Source organism: Ailuropoda melanoleuca, chromosome 1, assembly GCF_002007445.2.
Source record: "Ailuropoda melanoleuca isolate Jingjing chromosome 1, ASM200744v2, whole genome shotgun sequence".
NCBI classification, from domain to species: domain Eukaryota; kingdom Metazoa; phylum Chordata; class Mammalia; order Carnivora; family Ursidae; genus Ailuropoda; species Ailuropoda melanoleuca.
In genome coordinates this window covers 197,290,848-197,308,997 of record NC_048218.1, presented here as the reverse complement: position 1 = coordinate 197,308,997, position 18,150 = coordinate 197,290,848, and the positions used below count along the sequence as shown (strand labels likewise).

Genomic DNA, 18,150 nt, shown 5'->3' with positions numbered 1-18,150 from the left:
CAACTGGAAGCAATTCAAATGCCCATCAACAGTAAAATGGATACTGACATATTCTTATAATTAAGCAATCACAGAGCAATAAAAATGGTCAAAGACCATGATTAATAACATGGGTGACTTTTACAACATTATATTTAGAAAAAGAAGCAGGAAAAAAAGTGCGTCCAGTGTTTCTATTCACATAAATTTCAAAAATTGTATAGAAATGTATGTTACAGTTGCATAGCTCTTAGAATAAAGCAAGAAAGTCATCACCATAAAAATTAGAAGAGCAATCCCCTCTTGAGGGAGGAAAGCATTCAGGTTGAGAAAGGCACACACAGAGTTTCTGGGGTTTGGTATGTTCTAATTTTGGATCTTATAGCTAACAGTGTTAGCTATAAAAGTATTTGTCCCTCCTTAAGTCCATTGTATTTCAAAATTTTAACCATAAAAAAAAAGAAAAGGAGGTAGATCAAAATAAGAGGTAAGACAATAAGTTCCAAAGCCTTAGATTTGAAGAACTTGGGCCTAAAGCATCATTTTTGCCTTGGATCTACCATGTTATCTGTTCTCCTTAGCCTAGATCCAATTGGTTGCCAGCTTTGTAGAGCTTCCCCCAACAATGTGTGGCCTTCAGCCAAGTTACTTCCTTCCTAGGCTCCAGCCAAATTAATTTCCTCACAGCTACCAATCACGTTCAAGTCTTTGTTCTTTTTTGCCTGATTTATTGTAGAAGCCTTCTCACCTGATCTCTATGTGTCCTGTCTCTTCTCCTTTTGATTCATTGTAACTTGGGCAGATTAGTATTTTTAAAAAATAAACCAATGTTTTGGGGTGCCTGGGTGGCACAGCGGTTAAGTGTCTGCCTTCGGCTCAGGGCGTGATCCCAGCGTTATGGGATCGAGCCCCGCATCAGGCTCCTCTGCTGTGAGCCTGCTTCTTCCTCTCCCACTCCCCCTGCTTGTGTTCCCTCTCTCGCTGGCTGTCTCTATCTCTGTCAAATAAATAAATAAAATCTTTAAAAAAAATTAAAAAAAATAAAAAATAAACCAATGTTTTATTCCCTGGTATTTTTTTTTTTGTTATCCCCAACTGCTCCCTCCTTCCCCACATTTTTTTGCAGCTTGATGTTTCGTACTAATTGCCTCTGGAGAGGAATGGTATATATGTGTGTATATATAAATATATACACACATATATACCATTATTCCATATATACATGGAAGGAGTACATATATATATATATATATATGCAATATATATATAATGGTGTATATATATATCATATTCCATAATATATGGAAGGAGTGATATATGTATCAGTTCATTTATATTTATTTATTATATTTACATATTATATATTTTATATACATATGTATAAACAAAACGCAGAGGTCATTTCTTGGTGTTTGATTTTTAAAAGCCAAGGCTTCTGCGGCAGGTGTGTGAGGGTGAGGAGATCACAGGTACTGGAAAGAACTCAGGATATACATTATACTAAAAGTAAAAATAAACACCAACTGAATTCTTGACCCTCAGCATATTAGCCCACAGAGCGTTTTACAAAACTACAAATGAGTTGCTATTTCTTAAAAATTAATAATTACTTTATAATATTTTCTAAAAACTGCTAGAAAATCAGGCCACGCTGGACACTTGCTCATGCATAGCATCGGCTGTAGTGGAGAAAGTTGCTATCCTTGGACTGGTCCTAGGATCTCTGGTTCTACTTATTCTTGCACTCATTCCCGTTATCAGAATGGGAAAGCAGGACAACATGGAGAAATAGACTTAGCTCCCCACGACACTTAGCTGTGCTTCCTGCCTGGTTCCTGGTCTCTTTAAGTAGAGGCTATAGAACCACCATCACCTCTGACAAAGATTTTTTGCCTTTGCATCATCCAACGTCAGCAAGAATCCTGATAAGTCAGTTTAGCAACAGCCCCCAGCCTCCATATCTGATCCCCCTCCCCGTCTAATGAGGTTCCTCATCTGCCACCATTGCCCAGGTGATGTCTAGGTGGCTAGCAAGAATCACCTCTTATCCTGGATGTGTCCCCTCAGTAACTTTCCATCCACTGACCCCCACCTCGGTCCTTGGCTATAAATTCCCACTTGTCCACGTTGTACTCGGAGTGGGCGCTCAACCCCTCTGTCCCCCTGCAAAATCCCATCACAGTGGTTCCTAGACCTATCACGACAGCACTCGTCCTTGAATAAAGTTCTCCTTATCATGCTTAACAATCGTCATTGCATTATTCTTTTCCTTTAACATGCTGTCCCCAGTGTATAATAAACATACCTGGTATAAGAACAAGGTGAAACAGGGTTTCTTAGGTTGAGAGAAGGAGCGGGATTCAATGGGCATTGAGGAGAAAGCAAGGGATATTTAAAGGATGGCAAAATCCTGAGAAGGAGTCCTAAGCCTGTGCCTCCCATCCTCTTCAAGCTCAGGGGCAGAAACATCAAGTTTCAGGCTCCCCCTGGGTACTCATCAAAGGTTTGGACTTCACCTCTCCTTTGCCCCAGATACAAAGCCTTTGGCTCACTCTCCAGACTGTGAAAACTGCTTGCAGCTACTGAAATCTCAACAAGGACAACCCAGGAAGGAATACTGGATCATTTACGACCCCCAATCTACTTCTTAGACCACTCCTTCTCCACAACTTGATGTTTCTTGATCTACCTCATAATTGGATTTGCTTATTGCTACTTTAATTTTGAACCAGTGTTACCTCTCTTAAAGCACTTCAGCTTTTCCTTACATTTTAGTTATATGTGTCTTTTTTTCTGTCCTTGGTCACTCCACTTAAATCCCTTGTTTCTAGACCTCATTGTTTCAATCCCTGTATTACCTAGAAAAATGCCCCGCATGTGGTAAGCACACGATTAATATTTATCAAACTAAATTATTGACCATTTTTCAAAATATTTACCATTAGTCCTGGATTTATCTCATTTGCATGTCTGGTAACACTCTTGAGTTTTACTTGAAGTTTTTGATAAATATGGGCTATTGACTCCACGGACTGATGTTCATAAAAACAGAATTAATTTCTATCAAAATTGAAAAAAGGAATAAGACCCACACTGTCACCCATCAGACCTTCCCTGATAGAGCTGTAGGGAAAATCTGTTGGGAGGCGGTTATAGACCATTGCATCCCTATATGAAAACATTTGGGAAGCTTTTAAAAGGAAAAAGTCACACAGATAATTTGCCCATTTTAGTTTTCATTAGTCATCATCAGCTGGGGTAATTCACAGAGTGGTTGGTGATACTAAGTGTTGGTTCCATCTCAAATTCCCTGAGTCCACAGGCATGAAACACCTTTATAAGAAATTTGGGCACAATAAGAGAAAGAAAACTCTTTGAAAGCCATGAGAAGCTGGGCTGGGGACCCTCACACAGCTTCGTAGTATGGTTCCTTCAAGTTGCTTTCCCAGTTCCTGTCTCCACATATTCTGGTGGAATCTAAATGGGGCAGAGGTCAGAGGAGGCACTGTTAGCCTTCCTTACTTTGGCCTTTCATGTCTGCTCCCACCCTTCTCCCCCCGAAGACCTGCCTAGATCTGTCCCTGGCACTCTCCTGCTCTCTAACTTCCGTGTAAAAAGTGAACAGGATCCCAGGACAGATACTGACTGACATGACCACATACACAAAACACAAATGAATTTCAGTTAAAGAGTTGCCTCAGCCTGGCATTTGCCTTGCACCCCTTGTTGTGGAATGAAGGTTTGAAAAAAATCTCGGGCATGCCAAGTAGAGAAGACTAAATTTTGGCATCAGACTTTGCCTTTAGGACTAAGACTGATTCTGAAGCTAAATCTACTTGAGTACTTTTATGTCACAGTGGCTGACTTGGGCATAGGTGGTTCTAGCCTCTGCCTCATCAGTCCTGGGAAGATGACAAAGGAGTTTTATCAGTTGCATAGCTTGGAATAGAAAGCCATGAATCTGCTTTATGTGAGATTCTCTTTCTTCCCATTCCTCATCTCCCTCTGCAGCCCAACAAACCTTCCAGATAAATGTGGTATATTTTTCTTTGCATTAGAGTTTCTGATTTTGTGAGATATACCATTAACTCCATTTATTACTTTACGACTGGTAATATTTCACAAATGTAGTTGGTGTATGAATGATCTTCATTTCTCATGGTATTCTTCTTATGTCATATTGTCTAACTTGTGTATGTCTTCTGAAGTGAATTATAACTCTTTTTTGGGGAAATAACACATGACTGGTTTTGAATGTCTCTAACATATAGCTTTAATATTACTAAACACAGAGTAGGTACTTAATAGTACTTATTGCTAGGCACAGCACTTTGAGCCCGACTGAGTTTCAGGACACACACACACACACACACATATTCTACATACTTTCAGGATGTATATTCCTAGGTACTTTCATAAATGAAAATACACATAGGAAGTTATAGTTAGATATATGCAGTTTCATTGACATTAGATATATTCTTAACAGGTAATAGAGTATAGGGATTAGAACATTGGATCTGGGGGGCATCTGGGTGGCTCAGTCTGTTGAGTGTCTGCCTTTGGCTCAGGTCGTGACGCCAGGGTCCTGGGATAGAGCCCTGTTTGGGGCTTCCTGCTCCTCTTTGGAGCCTGCTTCTCCCTCTCCCTCTGCCTGCCACTCCCCCTGCTTGTGCACTCTCTCTCTGTTAAATAAATAAATAAATAAAATCTTAAAAAAAAAAAAACAAAACAAAGAACATTGGATCTGGACCCCAAGTACATTGGTTCAAATCCTAGCTCTGTTCCCTAGCATTGTAAGTTTGGGGCAATTTTTTAATCTCTCTATACTTCAGTTTTATCATCTGTAAATGGACTTAAGTGGTATATCTTTCCTAATGTCTTAAGGATTAAATTAGAAAATACATGTAATGTGGGGGCGCCTGGGTGGCACAGCGGTTAAGCGTCTGCCTTCGGCTCAGGGCGTGATCCCAGCGTTATGGGATCGAGCCCCACATCAGGCTCCTCCACTATGAGCCTGCTTCTTCCTCTCCCACTCCCCCTGCTTGTGTTCCCTCTCTTGCTGGCTGTCTCTATCTTTGTCAAATAAATAAATAAATAAAATCTTTAAAAAAAAAAAAAAAAGAAAATACATGTAATGTGAAGTACATAAAGGAGTTCCTGGCTCATGTTAAGTGTCCCCAAAATGTTAGCTGTTATTATCATATCCATTTATATCTCCCTAGCTTTTCTGATGCTCAGAAACAGATCCCCTTTTACAAACTTATTAATTCGAAAGTATCAGCCGAATACCCATTACATACTAGATACTATCCTGGAAATAGAGAATTGAACATGACATTCTCCCTTTCATAATGAATTTCACAGTCTTGTGGGGCAGATTGCAGAGAAACAAGGATTATAATACAGTATGATAAGAGCTACAGTAGAATCAAGTAAAAGGGGCCATATGAACACGCAAGAGGGGCAAGTTGTGGTGGCTGGAGGGATGGGATTCTATGGAGCAGTGTCCTTGAGCTGAGTCTTAAAGGTTTAGTAGAAGTTGTCTAACTGAACAAACCAGGAGAAAGGGTGTTCCAGGTAGAAGGCAGCATGTTCACAAGCATGGAGATGGGAGAGTTGTTCAAGGAACTTAAGCAGTTACGTTCTACACACAGAGGGAGAGGTGGAAGAGTGGTGGTAGATTCTGCTGGACAGATGGGTCTTGACTGAACCTTGAAAGCTCAGTGTGCAAGGTAAGGAATGTGGACTCTACCTTGTAATTGATAGAGAGCCATTGAAATAATTAAGCACAGGAGTGACATGATCAGATTTGGGTCTGAGGAAGATCCTGACAGCCCCACTTTGGATCATTAATTGGAGGGGACAAAATCGGAAGAATGGCCTAACGATAAATTAAGAACCTCAACTAAGGCAGTGACCAAGGAGGTAAAGAGGAGGGTGTGAATTGAAAACCGATTTCTGAGATAAGTTGAACAGCCATCGTTTGGATGTAATGTGGACAAGGACACATGAGGAAGAGGGCAGAATGAAGGAATATACTCAGACTTCTGGCATGGGGGGCTTAGAGTGGTAGTTATTTGCCAGGAGGAGAAGTATTTTGGGGGGTGGGGGAAGGGGAGATGGATAGTGTACTTTTGTCATACTGAGTTAGAGGTGTCTGTAAAGACAGAGTACATACTTGACTGTCCAACAGAATTATCCAAAGAGCTTGTTAAAAGCAGCCTTTACCTCTTAAGACCCAGATTCAGTACGCTAGAGGTGAGGCCTAAGGATCTGTGTTTTTTTAAAAAATCCCCAAGTGGTTCTGATGTAGCCAGTCCACAGCTGTATGGGGATATGTAACAAAAAAATAGGAAATAGAGATTTAGGTGTCTCTGCATGGATGTTGCTGCAGCCAAGATTGTGAATGAGGTCATAGACAGACAATGGGCAAAGTAAGAAGAGGAAGGGGCCAATGACTCAGACCATTGTAATTGTTCCAACAGTGATTTTCCTTTGCATTATCAAAAACAAGGGGACTGGGCAGTTGCAGTGGAATGTGGGATTGTGATACAAGAGTTAACTACTCTTGGTTTATTTTTCTTTTTTTCTGCCTTCCATTCTCTATGCTGCCACAGAGTTATCTTTCAAATGCACTGATCTCATGATGCTTTTCCTCTGTTTCCAAACTTCACATAATTCCTCCTTTTATGCAGAGTGAAGCTCCAACTCCTTGGCATGGTATTCAAGGTCCTTTATGATCTAGTGTCAACCTGCATCTCCAGAGCCAGCTGCTGTTGCTTCCACCACTAATTCCTTGTACCAGCCACTGCGGGCTTGGTCTTTGCCGGACGTATCATTTATCCTTGTGCCTCAATACTTCCCCTTCTGCCCCAAACGTCCTGCCTCAGCTCTCCCTCTCTGCCTTCTAACTCACAGTTAGCTTTCCAGAAGTCATTCCTACGCAATCACACAAATCTGGTAGCATTTTTACACATACCACTCTTTATTCTGGTAATCAGCATTAAATTTGAATTGCAATGAGGAAGGCAGAAAGATATTTTTCTTATAAGTAGAAACTGTGTTTAAATGGAAACCCACTCAATCTTAAAAGTCAAATTTAACTATTCCCTTGTCTGTGTTTTCAGAGAGATGGTTTATAGTTCTAGGATAGCATTTACTCTTATCTTCATTGTTCTACAATGAGCTATTAAAGAGTATGCTTTCTCTATTTGATTTTTAATCCCTAGGCAGCACAGACACTGTTCTCTTCGTATTTGAAGCTTCTATAGCCTAGTGCTTCATACCTGGGAGGTTTTTACTAAATGTTTGTTAGACTGAACTGGAAATTCTCAAATATAAGTTTTAAAAACCCCCCACAAGCAGTAAACTCAGAAACGCCATGTGCCTCAATTCATTCTAATAATCGCCGTTCAGCTAAATTTCAGCGAAGGAAGAAGAAAGGTCCCACTTTCTAATCCAAGATAATTTTAAATTACACCCTGATATAATTTTAACCTCTGGCTCAGTACTCAGGATGCCAAATAGTACTCCTTGGAGATTACTTTCATTATTATAAAAACCAAATCAATGAGATCCACTCAAAATGAATTAAAGATTATGCTCTAGGAAAGTTTCAAAGCATTAAAATAAAAGAGAAAGAGAGAAAAAAAATTACCAGTTTAGGTTCTGAGTAGGTCCCAAGACCGATGACAGGAATGCTGTTTCCATCACTTAGAGGAATGCAGTGATTTGCAGGGCTGAGGTACATCCTGGAGAGAGTCTGTGTTTCAAGTTTTTAGGAGTGATTCTGGATGCCTCTAGAGAAGTCTTTTTGAAAAGATCTTCTAGGGCCTCGTTAATCAAAGAAAGGAGAGCCAGAGGGAGGAGCAGTGGGAGGGAAGAGAGATTAGCAGATGTATTTCTCAACCTGTTTTTTTTTTTCAAGTTGTTTTGAAAAGCCTGAGGTTGTCCTTTGAACTTTATCAGAGGCATGTAAATAACATAACCCACTGAGAGCTGATGCTTACTTCTCTATAAAGAAAAGAGGGAAAACCCCAAAAGAAACAAATCTAGATGGCTTCTACCAGTTAGGATGCTTTCCCAGGCAAGTAACAGGCTGATCTCAAAATTATAAAGGACATTTATTGGCTCATATTTCTGAAAGCTTCAACATTAGGGCTAGCTTCACGTGAGAATACAGCAGTTTCCCAGGACTTGCCTGGGCATTCTGATGCAGCACAACTGAGAAGGCATCTGGGATTTTACTACCTAGTTAAGTTTGGAAAACACTGGACCAGAAGAACAAGTGATATGGCCCAGAACCAGTTTCTTACCTTCCAGTCCATGTCTCTGCCTCCTCGCTCTCTCAGCAGACTCGCTCGCCCCTTATTGTTAAAAGATGGTGGCTGGTCCTTGGAGTGACATGGTTCCAGATACAAACTCAACAAAAAAGAGATTTTTACTTACCTATTGCTCACACAGCAACCTAGAAATGGTCTTTTTGGTCTCCACTGCCTTTCTTGCTTCATGGATCCATCACTAAGCCAATCATGATGGTCAAAGTGGAAATAAAAGATTGATCACCTGCAGACAACTAGAAGCCATTTCTAAATTAAGATTTGGAGTTAATCTCATCTGGGCAGAATCTGGAGATTGTTAAGGGAAAGGAAAGAAGTAGTGGGTAGAGAAACAACCAACAAATGTTTAATACAGTCTTCCTCCAAAGGATTGTGCTGTGTATAAAATGTGAGCTTTGGACCTGGTGACCTCAAAGGTAACTGTGTTCAGCATGGTGAAAGTGTGCTGAAATTTGCCTATAATTCACTTGCCCTCTTCCTGGGACTGTCATTCTTGTTTACATACACATGATCAGCCAGTGAATACAATGATTTAAACTAGGTTGGGGCAGATCACATGGGCAATAGTGACCTTCAACAACCTTTGTAAATCGATCCAACAAATACTTACTGTGCACATTTATGTGTTAAGATGCAGGCCAGTATATGTTTCTCTATTTTTATTATTATTGACTTTTTTGGTGTTTAGCTCAATGAACTTCTTGGATATTTAGATTCATGATTTTCATTTAATTTGGGAAGTTTGGGGCATTATTTCTTCAAACATTCTTTTAGTTTCTTCCTCTCGTCTCCCTCTGGGACTCCTGTTATGTATATGTTGGTACTTGATAGTATCTCATAGGGGTCTTAAGTATGGTTTATTTATTTTTTTATTCTTTTCTCTCTTTTCTTCTTAAACTGGATGATCTTAATGGATCTATCTTCAAGTTCCCTAATTCTTCTGCCAGCTTAAATCTACCATTGAAACCCTCCAGTTAGTTTTCATTTCAATTATTGTACTTTTAATCTCCACAGTTTCTGTTTGGTTCATTTTTACAATTTCTATCTCTTTACTGATGTTCTGTATCTGGTGAGATGGTGTTTTCCTGGTTCCTTTAGTTCTTTCCCTGTGACTTCCTTTAGCTCTTTGAGCATATTTAAGAGAGTTGATTTCATGTCTTTGTCTAGTAAGTCCAATGCCTGACCATCCTTATGGACACTTGTGATTTTTTCCCCTGTGATATTTTTTTGTTTGCATGCTCTGTAATTTTTTGGTTGAAAACTGGAAATTTTGAATATTGCAGTGACAGTTCTGAAAATCAGATGTTTCCTCCTCCTCGGGGTTTCTGCTGCTGCTTGTTTGTGGGTTGTTATTGTTTGCTTTTTTACTGACTTCTCTAAACTATTTTTGGCAAGTCTGTGCTATTTGTTATGTGAAAGCTGTGTTTAGCTATCTTAGCAGTCATGGTCGCTTGGTGTTTTGACAGTTTCCTTCAATGCCTGGAGAAAAAGGAAAAAAAAAAAGAAAGAAAGAAATATTCTCTTAGTCTTTGCAGATTGGCCTCTTCAGGGCACCAGTTCAATGCTTACCCACACTAATTACAATGCTGCCTTAGTCTTTGCTTCCAGCTAGCATAGAGCCTGAAGGCCAGTCGGAGATAAAAGCTGAGGGTCTTCTCAGAACTTTTTGACCACATGCCTAGCCCTGACAGTATGTGTGACCTTCTTGATTAAAGTGCCCCCACCCCTCACCATCACATATCTCCTTTCCCAATTTCTTCCTTCCCAGGCTTTTCAGTCTGTTGGTTGTCCCAACTAACCCCAGGCTGCCAGAGCCAAAATTTCTTTCTTCTTAAGTTTATTTATTTAAGTAATCTCTACACCCAATGTGGGGCTTGAACTCATGACCCTGAGACCAAGATCCATGCGCTCTACTGACTGAGCCAGCCAGGTGCCCCTGAAATTTCTGTCTTTAAATGCCCACAACAAAAGCCTCCTGAGCAGCTACTTTGTCCTAGGAATGCTTCGAGTTAGGCAAAATAAAAGCAAACCCTTGCATGTTCCTTCACGGAGCCACCAGACTGGGACCCACAACAACAATTTTTTGAGAGTAACATCTCCATTGCTTCCTGTGGCACTAGCATCCTCTACCAGGAATGTGGGCTTAGTCCTCATGGCTGCCATGGATCAGGGTTGTGGGGGATGGTTGGTGGGCCATTTGAACCAACACAGCCCTCTCTCTTACTGCAACACAGCGACTTCTTTCTTCACTAAGCTTACCCCTTGTTTAAGTTCTTGACTTGACTCCACAGTTCTGCAAAAAATGAGTCTGACACGTTAGCCAACTCATTAGTTGTTTTTTTTATAAAAGGGCAGAACCCTGGAGTTCCCTACTCTGCTACTTTCCTCTTTCCTTTTTTTTTTTAAAGAATTATTTATTTATTTGAGGGGGGAGCAAAGGAAGAGAGAGAGAATCTTAAGCAGGCTCCGTCCCCAGGTTGAGCCCGACTTGGGGCTCCATCTCACGACCCTGAGATCGTCACCTGTGCCATAACCAAGAGTCGGACATTTAACCAGCTGAGCCACCCAGGCACCCCTCCTCTTTTCATTTTTAAAAATATTTTTTATTTCTGTTTTGAGATTGGATTACTTCTACTGAATTATAATCAAGTTCACTAACTCTGTCTTCTTTCCTCCATTCTGCTACTGAGTCCATCCAGTGAGTTCTTTTTTCTTAGATAGCTTTTATTTTTTAGGGAAGTTTTAGGTTCACAGCAAATTTGAGCAGTAAGAACAGAGGGGTCCCATCTGCTGCCCTGACTTTTCCCACTATCAATATCCCCCACAAGAGCGGTACATTTCTTACAATTGAGGTACCTGTTTGACATTGCTATCCACCAAAGTCCATAGTTTACATTAGGGTTCAGTGTTCACATTGTACCTTCTATGGATTTTGAAAGATGTATAGTGTCATGTATCTACCATACTGGTATCATACAGAATAATTTGATTGCCCTAAAAATCCTCTGTGTTCTGCTTATTCATCCCTCTCTCCCTCCCTGGCAGTCACTGATCTATTTACTGTCTCCAAAGTTTTATCTTTTTTCAGAATATTGTACAGATTTTCAAATTGGTTTCTTTCACTTAGTAATATGCGCAGGGTTGCTCCATGTCTTTTCATGGGTTGGTAGCTCATTTGTTTTTAGTGGTGAATTACACGCCATTGTCTGGATGTACCACAGTTATCTCTGTCTGTACTCTGGTGCCAACTTTCTGACTGGTGGCGGGATACTGAAAGACTCCAATGGTACATGAGTTCTGCTCTTCTTTCCACTTCTACCTGCTGCTATTAATTTTTCAAACTCCTGAAATAGCTTTCTCATATATATTTCATGTTTTGTCATTATTCAGTGACACTTTATCACATTTTGACTACTCAGAAAAACTAAATCTTTATTCAAAAAGAGCTAAGGATTGAGGTGCTGGGTGGCTCAGTCATTTGGGCATCTGACTCTTGATCTCAGCTCAGGTCTTGATCTCATTGCTGTTGGAATCCTGCATTCAATAATTCTGGAAAAGTTTTTTTTGTTCCCAGAAGTCTTAGACCTTCTTCCCCTAGACCCTTTCAACACCTTACAGCAGGACTTCAACTGTCTCTTAGTGTGTGTTATCGAGATGTTCTTGTTATTGTTTGTATGTGTTCTGGATGGGTTGAAGCTTTCCCCTGCTGCAAGGCTGATGTTCTTTCGGTGGCAAAAAAACCTGCTAGAGAATGTGTTTCCCACTTGGGATACATTTTCCACAATTTCTAGTGATGGAGGTGCCCACTTCACTGGACAAATCATACAACTAACGAAATCTTGCAAAACCCTTGGAATTCTATCAGTATACAATCTTCCATTGATCCTTTGTTGTCTTGTGCTAGGATGGCCAGCTACTGTTAAGACTTTAATATCTTATGTTCAAGCCTTTGTTCTACAGAGCATGGTGACTGGGTGTTTTATAAATATCATCAGAGGAAGACAGCCTTCAAGCCTTCAGGCCTCATTGAAAGGGATCTTATCAAGTGCTGCTGACCACTGACACTGCTGCAAAACTAGAAGGTATTGAGCCTTGGGTACACATCTCACAGTTGAAAAAGGCTGGTCCTGTACAGGTGTTGGAGATCTCTAAATCATATTGACCAGGAAAAGAAGTAGCTGACATAGAGGTAGACTGCTTCTGCCCAAGATGATGCATCAAGACTTCATACTTTAATTAAACATGAAAGCCTTTCTCCTTCTTTTCCTTTCCTTTCCTTTGGCATTGGCCTGTAAAGATAACACCCTCCTCTTTATCTCCCAGATCATTCCTAAGCTGTGGTGACCTCTGGAATGTAGAACAACCTTTTATTTCAGGCTAGGAGAAAAATCTAATTTTGCCCCTAACTTTCAAAAGCAAAATAAGTGATCTCATTGGCCAACTCCAATCCCTGAATTTATAGTGTTAGGTTAGCAGGAAGTGTTCATGATTCAGGATGTGCTTCTTTGGTAAGTCCCTACTTGCTTGGTTAGGTATAAATGTAATTGAGGCTATAATGAACAACTACTTCTTATTTCTTGAAATTATTGCAGAAGCTGCTGCTGAAGCTATAGGAGCCCAGCAAAGATTCTTAGACTCTCTGGCCAAAGTTCTTGGTAATAAGATAGTCCCTGATCATCTTTTAGCTGAGCAAGGAGGAGTACTCTTCTGCTCTACACTTTGACACTAGACAATGACACTTCAATTGATGTAGCCCAAAGCTTCTTTCCCAAAATATTCTTCTTGTCACTCAAATGTAGTCCCAGGCTTAAAGATATATGAGGATATGGAGACTCCCCATTCTAAGGGACATAATGGACCCAGAACAGGTACTAACCACTCTGGCAACACAATGGGACCAGAACCAAAAGCTTGATCATTGATGCTTTCTTGTCAAGAAAGATTTTGATCAATGGGAGGAAACCTAAAAGGCGATTTCACAATGGAACAAGCAAGCCTAGTTAAAAGAGTCTCTTTTAAAATAGGATCAGGAGACCATAAAGGAGAAGGAATTTATGCATTATCTTATCAGAGGAACCATGAACTGTTTGCCAACTGCATGTCCTCAGCCTGGACTTAACTCCTTCCTCACCGTGACACCTGAATTGTTCCCACACTTCACATTGAAAGAAGCTAACACAATTTGACAAATTTCAATCTATTCACATATTAACTCAACCATCCCGGTTAACCTAGTTTCAATTCCTAGTTTGTATAATGGACCTGACTGAGAACTGCCTGCTACTATTAATTTTTCAAACTCCTGAAATAACTTTCTCATATATCTTTCATGTTTTGTCACTATTGTAACCTTTCACTTTTATAACCCTGCCCTCTTTATGTCTTTTTCATAACAAAATTTAGGAATCCATGTTTCCTGAATTGTAATTTTAATTGCCCAAAAAAAAGCCTGTCTGCTTTAATTTTTAGTGAATTCTTTCTTGGTTGACACCATTTTGATTGAGATTTTATGGGAGACTTCTAGAAAGAGAAAATGATGATTGTAGTATAGTGCTTGAATCTTTCCAATTGCCCTCAAACTAGACAGAGAGCAACTAGGAGGGGAAAAAGAAAGAAAAAAAAAAACAGACAACTTCAATAAAATTGGTGACAAAGTAAACTCCATGAAACCTAGTGAAGCTTTATGGTGGGGCTTTATGCCCTAAAAATGTAGGATCCTATGTAACTCAGATTTAGTCTGTTAGAAGTTGTGGGGCTTTATGCCCTAAAAATGTAGGATCCTATGTAATTCAGATTTAGTCTATTAGAAGTTGTGGCTGGAACAGATAAAGAAGTTCTGATGTCCAGAGAGTGTCCCCAGAATGCAGAAATTCCCCCTAAACTCTTGAGTCATCAAAGAGAGCATCTACATCTGAGTGGAAGCCTCAGAAAGCAAATCTGAAGATAATCACTGACACTGAGAAATGGAGCATCCAGTATGCGGGTAAACACAAAAAGCCCATGAATACTCCTGAGGGCTGCAAGAAGACCAGCAGGTCTCGAGGTAGTGTAGTTCTTTAAGGACATCAGGAATACCCAGGAAAAGCTCACCTCAACAAAAACAGAATTATATTTTGAGGAAAAGACTGCTGGGAGTAGAGTAAAACACTGAGAACAAGGAAGAAAAGTCTTCCAGCTACTGGCAGAATGGACCAAGAGAAAGCAGATCTCAGAATTGCAGAAGTGGCTTCATGGGGAGATCATATGTTTGGATTCTTGATGGTAACAAGAGGTCTCCCCAGTAGTGAAGATAGGAAAATTGTTCTGGATTGTTCCCACCCTCTACAAAAATACAGAATCCTTCTCAGACAAAAAATACAAGAAAACATATTAAATATGCATGACAGAGAAGGATTGTAATCAAACCACATAGAGAGATGGCAAAAGGAAAGCATGATGAAAATAAAGCACCTAATATCAACATATCCAAAAATCACACCAGAAAAAAATGTGATCATTCAACACTTTTAAACTGCAAACTAATATTACAAAATGTGCTAGAAATTACATCTTTTTTACCCTAAGTTATTTTGTATGTTTAGTACACTCATAACAAAAATGTATGGTTTTTTTTTTCCTGTAGCCAGACAAATTGATTATAAAAACCATACAGAAAATACCTGAGTAGCTAAGAAAACACTTTAAGAACAGGAATGAAGGGAGCTAGTCCTAAAAGGTTAAAAAATGTGGGTGACCTTACAAGTATAGGAGAAAACTCTCCTATATTCAAAATCCAAAGACAATAATAATAAAAATATGTGCACACACACATTTAGGACATTTAAATTGGATCATATTCCTAATTAATGAACAGTGCTTAAAAACTGGAGAATAGTAACAACACAGTAAGTTACTTAAAAAATTGAATGTTCTGATTAAAAGAAATTAAAATGGCCCTTAAACATGTTAAAAGTTGTTCAACCTCTCTCATAACAAGGGAAATGAAAATTAAACTGAGACATTATTTTTTTTTGTATTAGACTGTAAAAAAATCTGCCCTATTGGAGATATGAGGAAGCAGGGATTTTCATGCTTCGATGATGGGAACGCATGATGGTACACCCCTATGGAGGGAAATTTGGCATGACCTATTAAAATCAAATATACATTTACTCATTGATCCAGAAATCCTTGTTCCAGGAATCTATCCATAGTTACACTAGCAAAAGCATAAAATTATGTGTGCATAAGTATTCACTGTATAAATTATTCATATTTGCAAAATACTAGGAAAAATCCCAAAGAACCACTTGACAAAGACTATATTGCTGGCCCTAGAGCTGAGTCTTCAGTAGTCCATTACACAATTTTATTAAGCCAGCTGCTTCCGCTTGAAGCTTAGACCATGATTTGTGCAGACATGAGCCCACTGCCATTCTTTCTTTGCCAATAAATGTGATCTCTGGACAGAGGCATTGTTGTTTGGTAAATAACTGTGATAACGTATTCTGTAAATTTTTACTTCCTGGAAGAAGCATTGTGAGCAAGGAAGGCAAACCTGTGTCATATGTCCATTTCATGGTCAGTTCTGATACCTGGAAGTATGAGTCTTCCTAATTTGTTGTTCTTTCCCAAGATTGTTTTGGCTGTTCAATGTCCCCTGCAGTTCTATATGCATATGGTGTCTAGTTTTTTTAGTATCATTTGTTGAAAAGACTTTTCTTTGGCCATTGATTTACCTTTGCTTCTTTGTCAAGGATCAGTTGACCATATCTATGCAGGTGTATTTCTGGGCTATTGATTCTGTTCTACTGATCTGTTGTTTCATCAATATCACACCCATAGATTAGTTAATTACCTATGGATTTTTTATATGTAGCAATATGTAGCAATCTTTTCATTTGTGGCTTATGTAGTAGTGGAACCAAAGGATTTTTATTCTTTTATTCTTGTTTGCAAGCATGGATTTTATTAACAATAACTGAGGAAAGAATCAATCATCAGAATAAACCTGGATTAACTCTGCCTTTGATTTTTATAATATATAGGTAATTTTTAAGATCAGACAAAAACTGTACTGTGAATTAATAAGTTTTATAAACATTTGGAAATATGCAGGTTAAGTGGCTACAACTTTTTTTCAATTAGCAGACTTTATTTTTAGAGCAGTTTTATGTTTACAGAAAAGTGAGCATAAAGTACAGATTTCCCATGTTAAACTTCTGCTCCCAGTTTTTCCAATGCATTTGTTATAACTGATCCAATATTGATATGTTATTATTAACTAAAGTCCGTAGTTTACGCTAAGGTTCACTGTAAATTGTATAATCTATGGATTTTGACAAATGTATGATGACATGTACCCACCATTGCACAATCCCACAGATTAGTTTCACTGCCCTAAAAATCTTCTGTGCTCCAACTATATTCATCCCTTCTTCAACCCTCTGCATGAACTCCTCGTAACCACTGATCTTTCACTGATTTTTTTTACTATTTCTGTGGCTTTTCCATTTCCAAAATCTCATATTGTTGGAATCATACAGAATGTAGGCTTTTCCAATTGACTTCTTCAGCAATGTGCATATCTTTTTGTGGCTTGATAGCTCATTTCTTTTTATCATTGGATAATATTCCACTGTATAGATATCAGTTTGTTTATCCATTCCCTTATTGAAGGACATCTTTGTTGCGTCTAAGTTTTAGCAATTAAGAATAAAGCTATTATAAACATTCATGTGCAGGGTTTTGTGTGGTTATAAGCCTTGTCAGCATTTAGTGATGGTGTTTGCAGATTAGTCTTCTAACATGTGCAATGGTATCTCATTGTTGTTTTGATTTGAAATTCCCTCATGACATATGATGTTGGGCATCTTTTTGTATGTTTATGTGCCATCTGTGTACCTACTTTGGTGAGGTGTCTGGTCAGATATTTAGCTCAGTTTTAAATTGGATTGTTTGTTTTCTTATTGATGAATTTGAGTTCTTTGTATTATTTTGGATTAGATACCAGTTCTTTTTTTTTTTTTAAGATTTTATTTATTTATTTGACAGAGATAGAGACAGCCAGCGAGAGAGGGAACACAAGCAGGGGGAGTGGGAGAGGAAGAAGCAGGCTCATAGCAGAAGAGCCTGATGTGGGGCTCGATCCCGTAACGCCGGGATCACGCCCTGAGCCGAAGGCAGATGCTTAACCGCTGTGCCACCCAGGTGCCCCTAGATACCAGTTCTTTATCAGATATGCAGTGTGCAAATATATTCTCCCAGTCTGTGGCTTGTCTTTTCTCTTAACTGTATCTCTTTCTTGCAGCAGAAGTTTTTAAATGTTCATGACATCCCCCTTAATACATTTTTTCATTTGTGGGTCATACTTTTGGTGTTGTACGAAAAAACTCATTGCCAAACCTGAGGCCACGTAGGTTTTCTCCTATGCTATAACTGAGAAATTTTATAGTTTTGCAGTTACACTTAGGTCTATGACCCATTTTGAGTTCATTTCTGTGAATGGTGTAAGATCTATGTTTATATTTGTTTATTTATACATAGCTGTCTAGTTGTTCCAGCACCATTTGTTGACAAAAGTATCCTTTATTGATTGCCTTTGTTCCTTTGTCAAAGGTCAGAGATTAGTTCTACTGATCTATTTGTTTATCCTGTTGCGAACACTTCACTGTTATGATTGCAGTAGCTTTAGAATAACTTTTGAAGTCAGATAGTATCAGTCCTCTGACTTTGTTCTCCTTCAATATTATGTTTGCTCTTTAGGGTCTTTCCTCTGACTTTGTTCTTGTTCAATATTGTGTTGGCTATTCCAGGTCTTTTGCCTTTCCATATTAGTTTGTTCATATCC

The 18,150-nt window shown here is 39.1% G+C and overlaps 1 protein-coding gene across 2 annotated transcripts in view; it reads right to left on the bottom strand.

Moving 5' to 3' along the window:
• AKR1D1 (aldo-keto reductase family 1 member D1) overlaps window positions 1–18,150 on the bottom strand; it is a 79,870-nt gene that overhangs the window by 38,071 nt on the left and 23,649 nt on the right. The window contains exons 4-6 of one of the 2 annotated variants that reach the window (XM_011218327.3): window positions 8,932–9,800; window positions 8,298–8,403; window positions 7,640–7,815 (exon numbers count right to left, since the gene is read on the bottom strand). In XM_011218327.3, coding sequence (XP_011216629.1) covers window positions 7,640–7,732 — 93 coding nt within the window. In that variant the 5' untranslated portion in view covers window positions 7,733–7,815; window positions 8,298–8,403; window positions 8,932–9,800. Of the gene's footprint in view, window positions 1–7,639; window positions 9,801–18,150 lie in introns of both variants that reach the window. The other variant, XM_034672859.1, reaches the window with a different exon arrangement.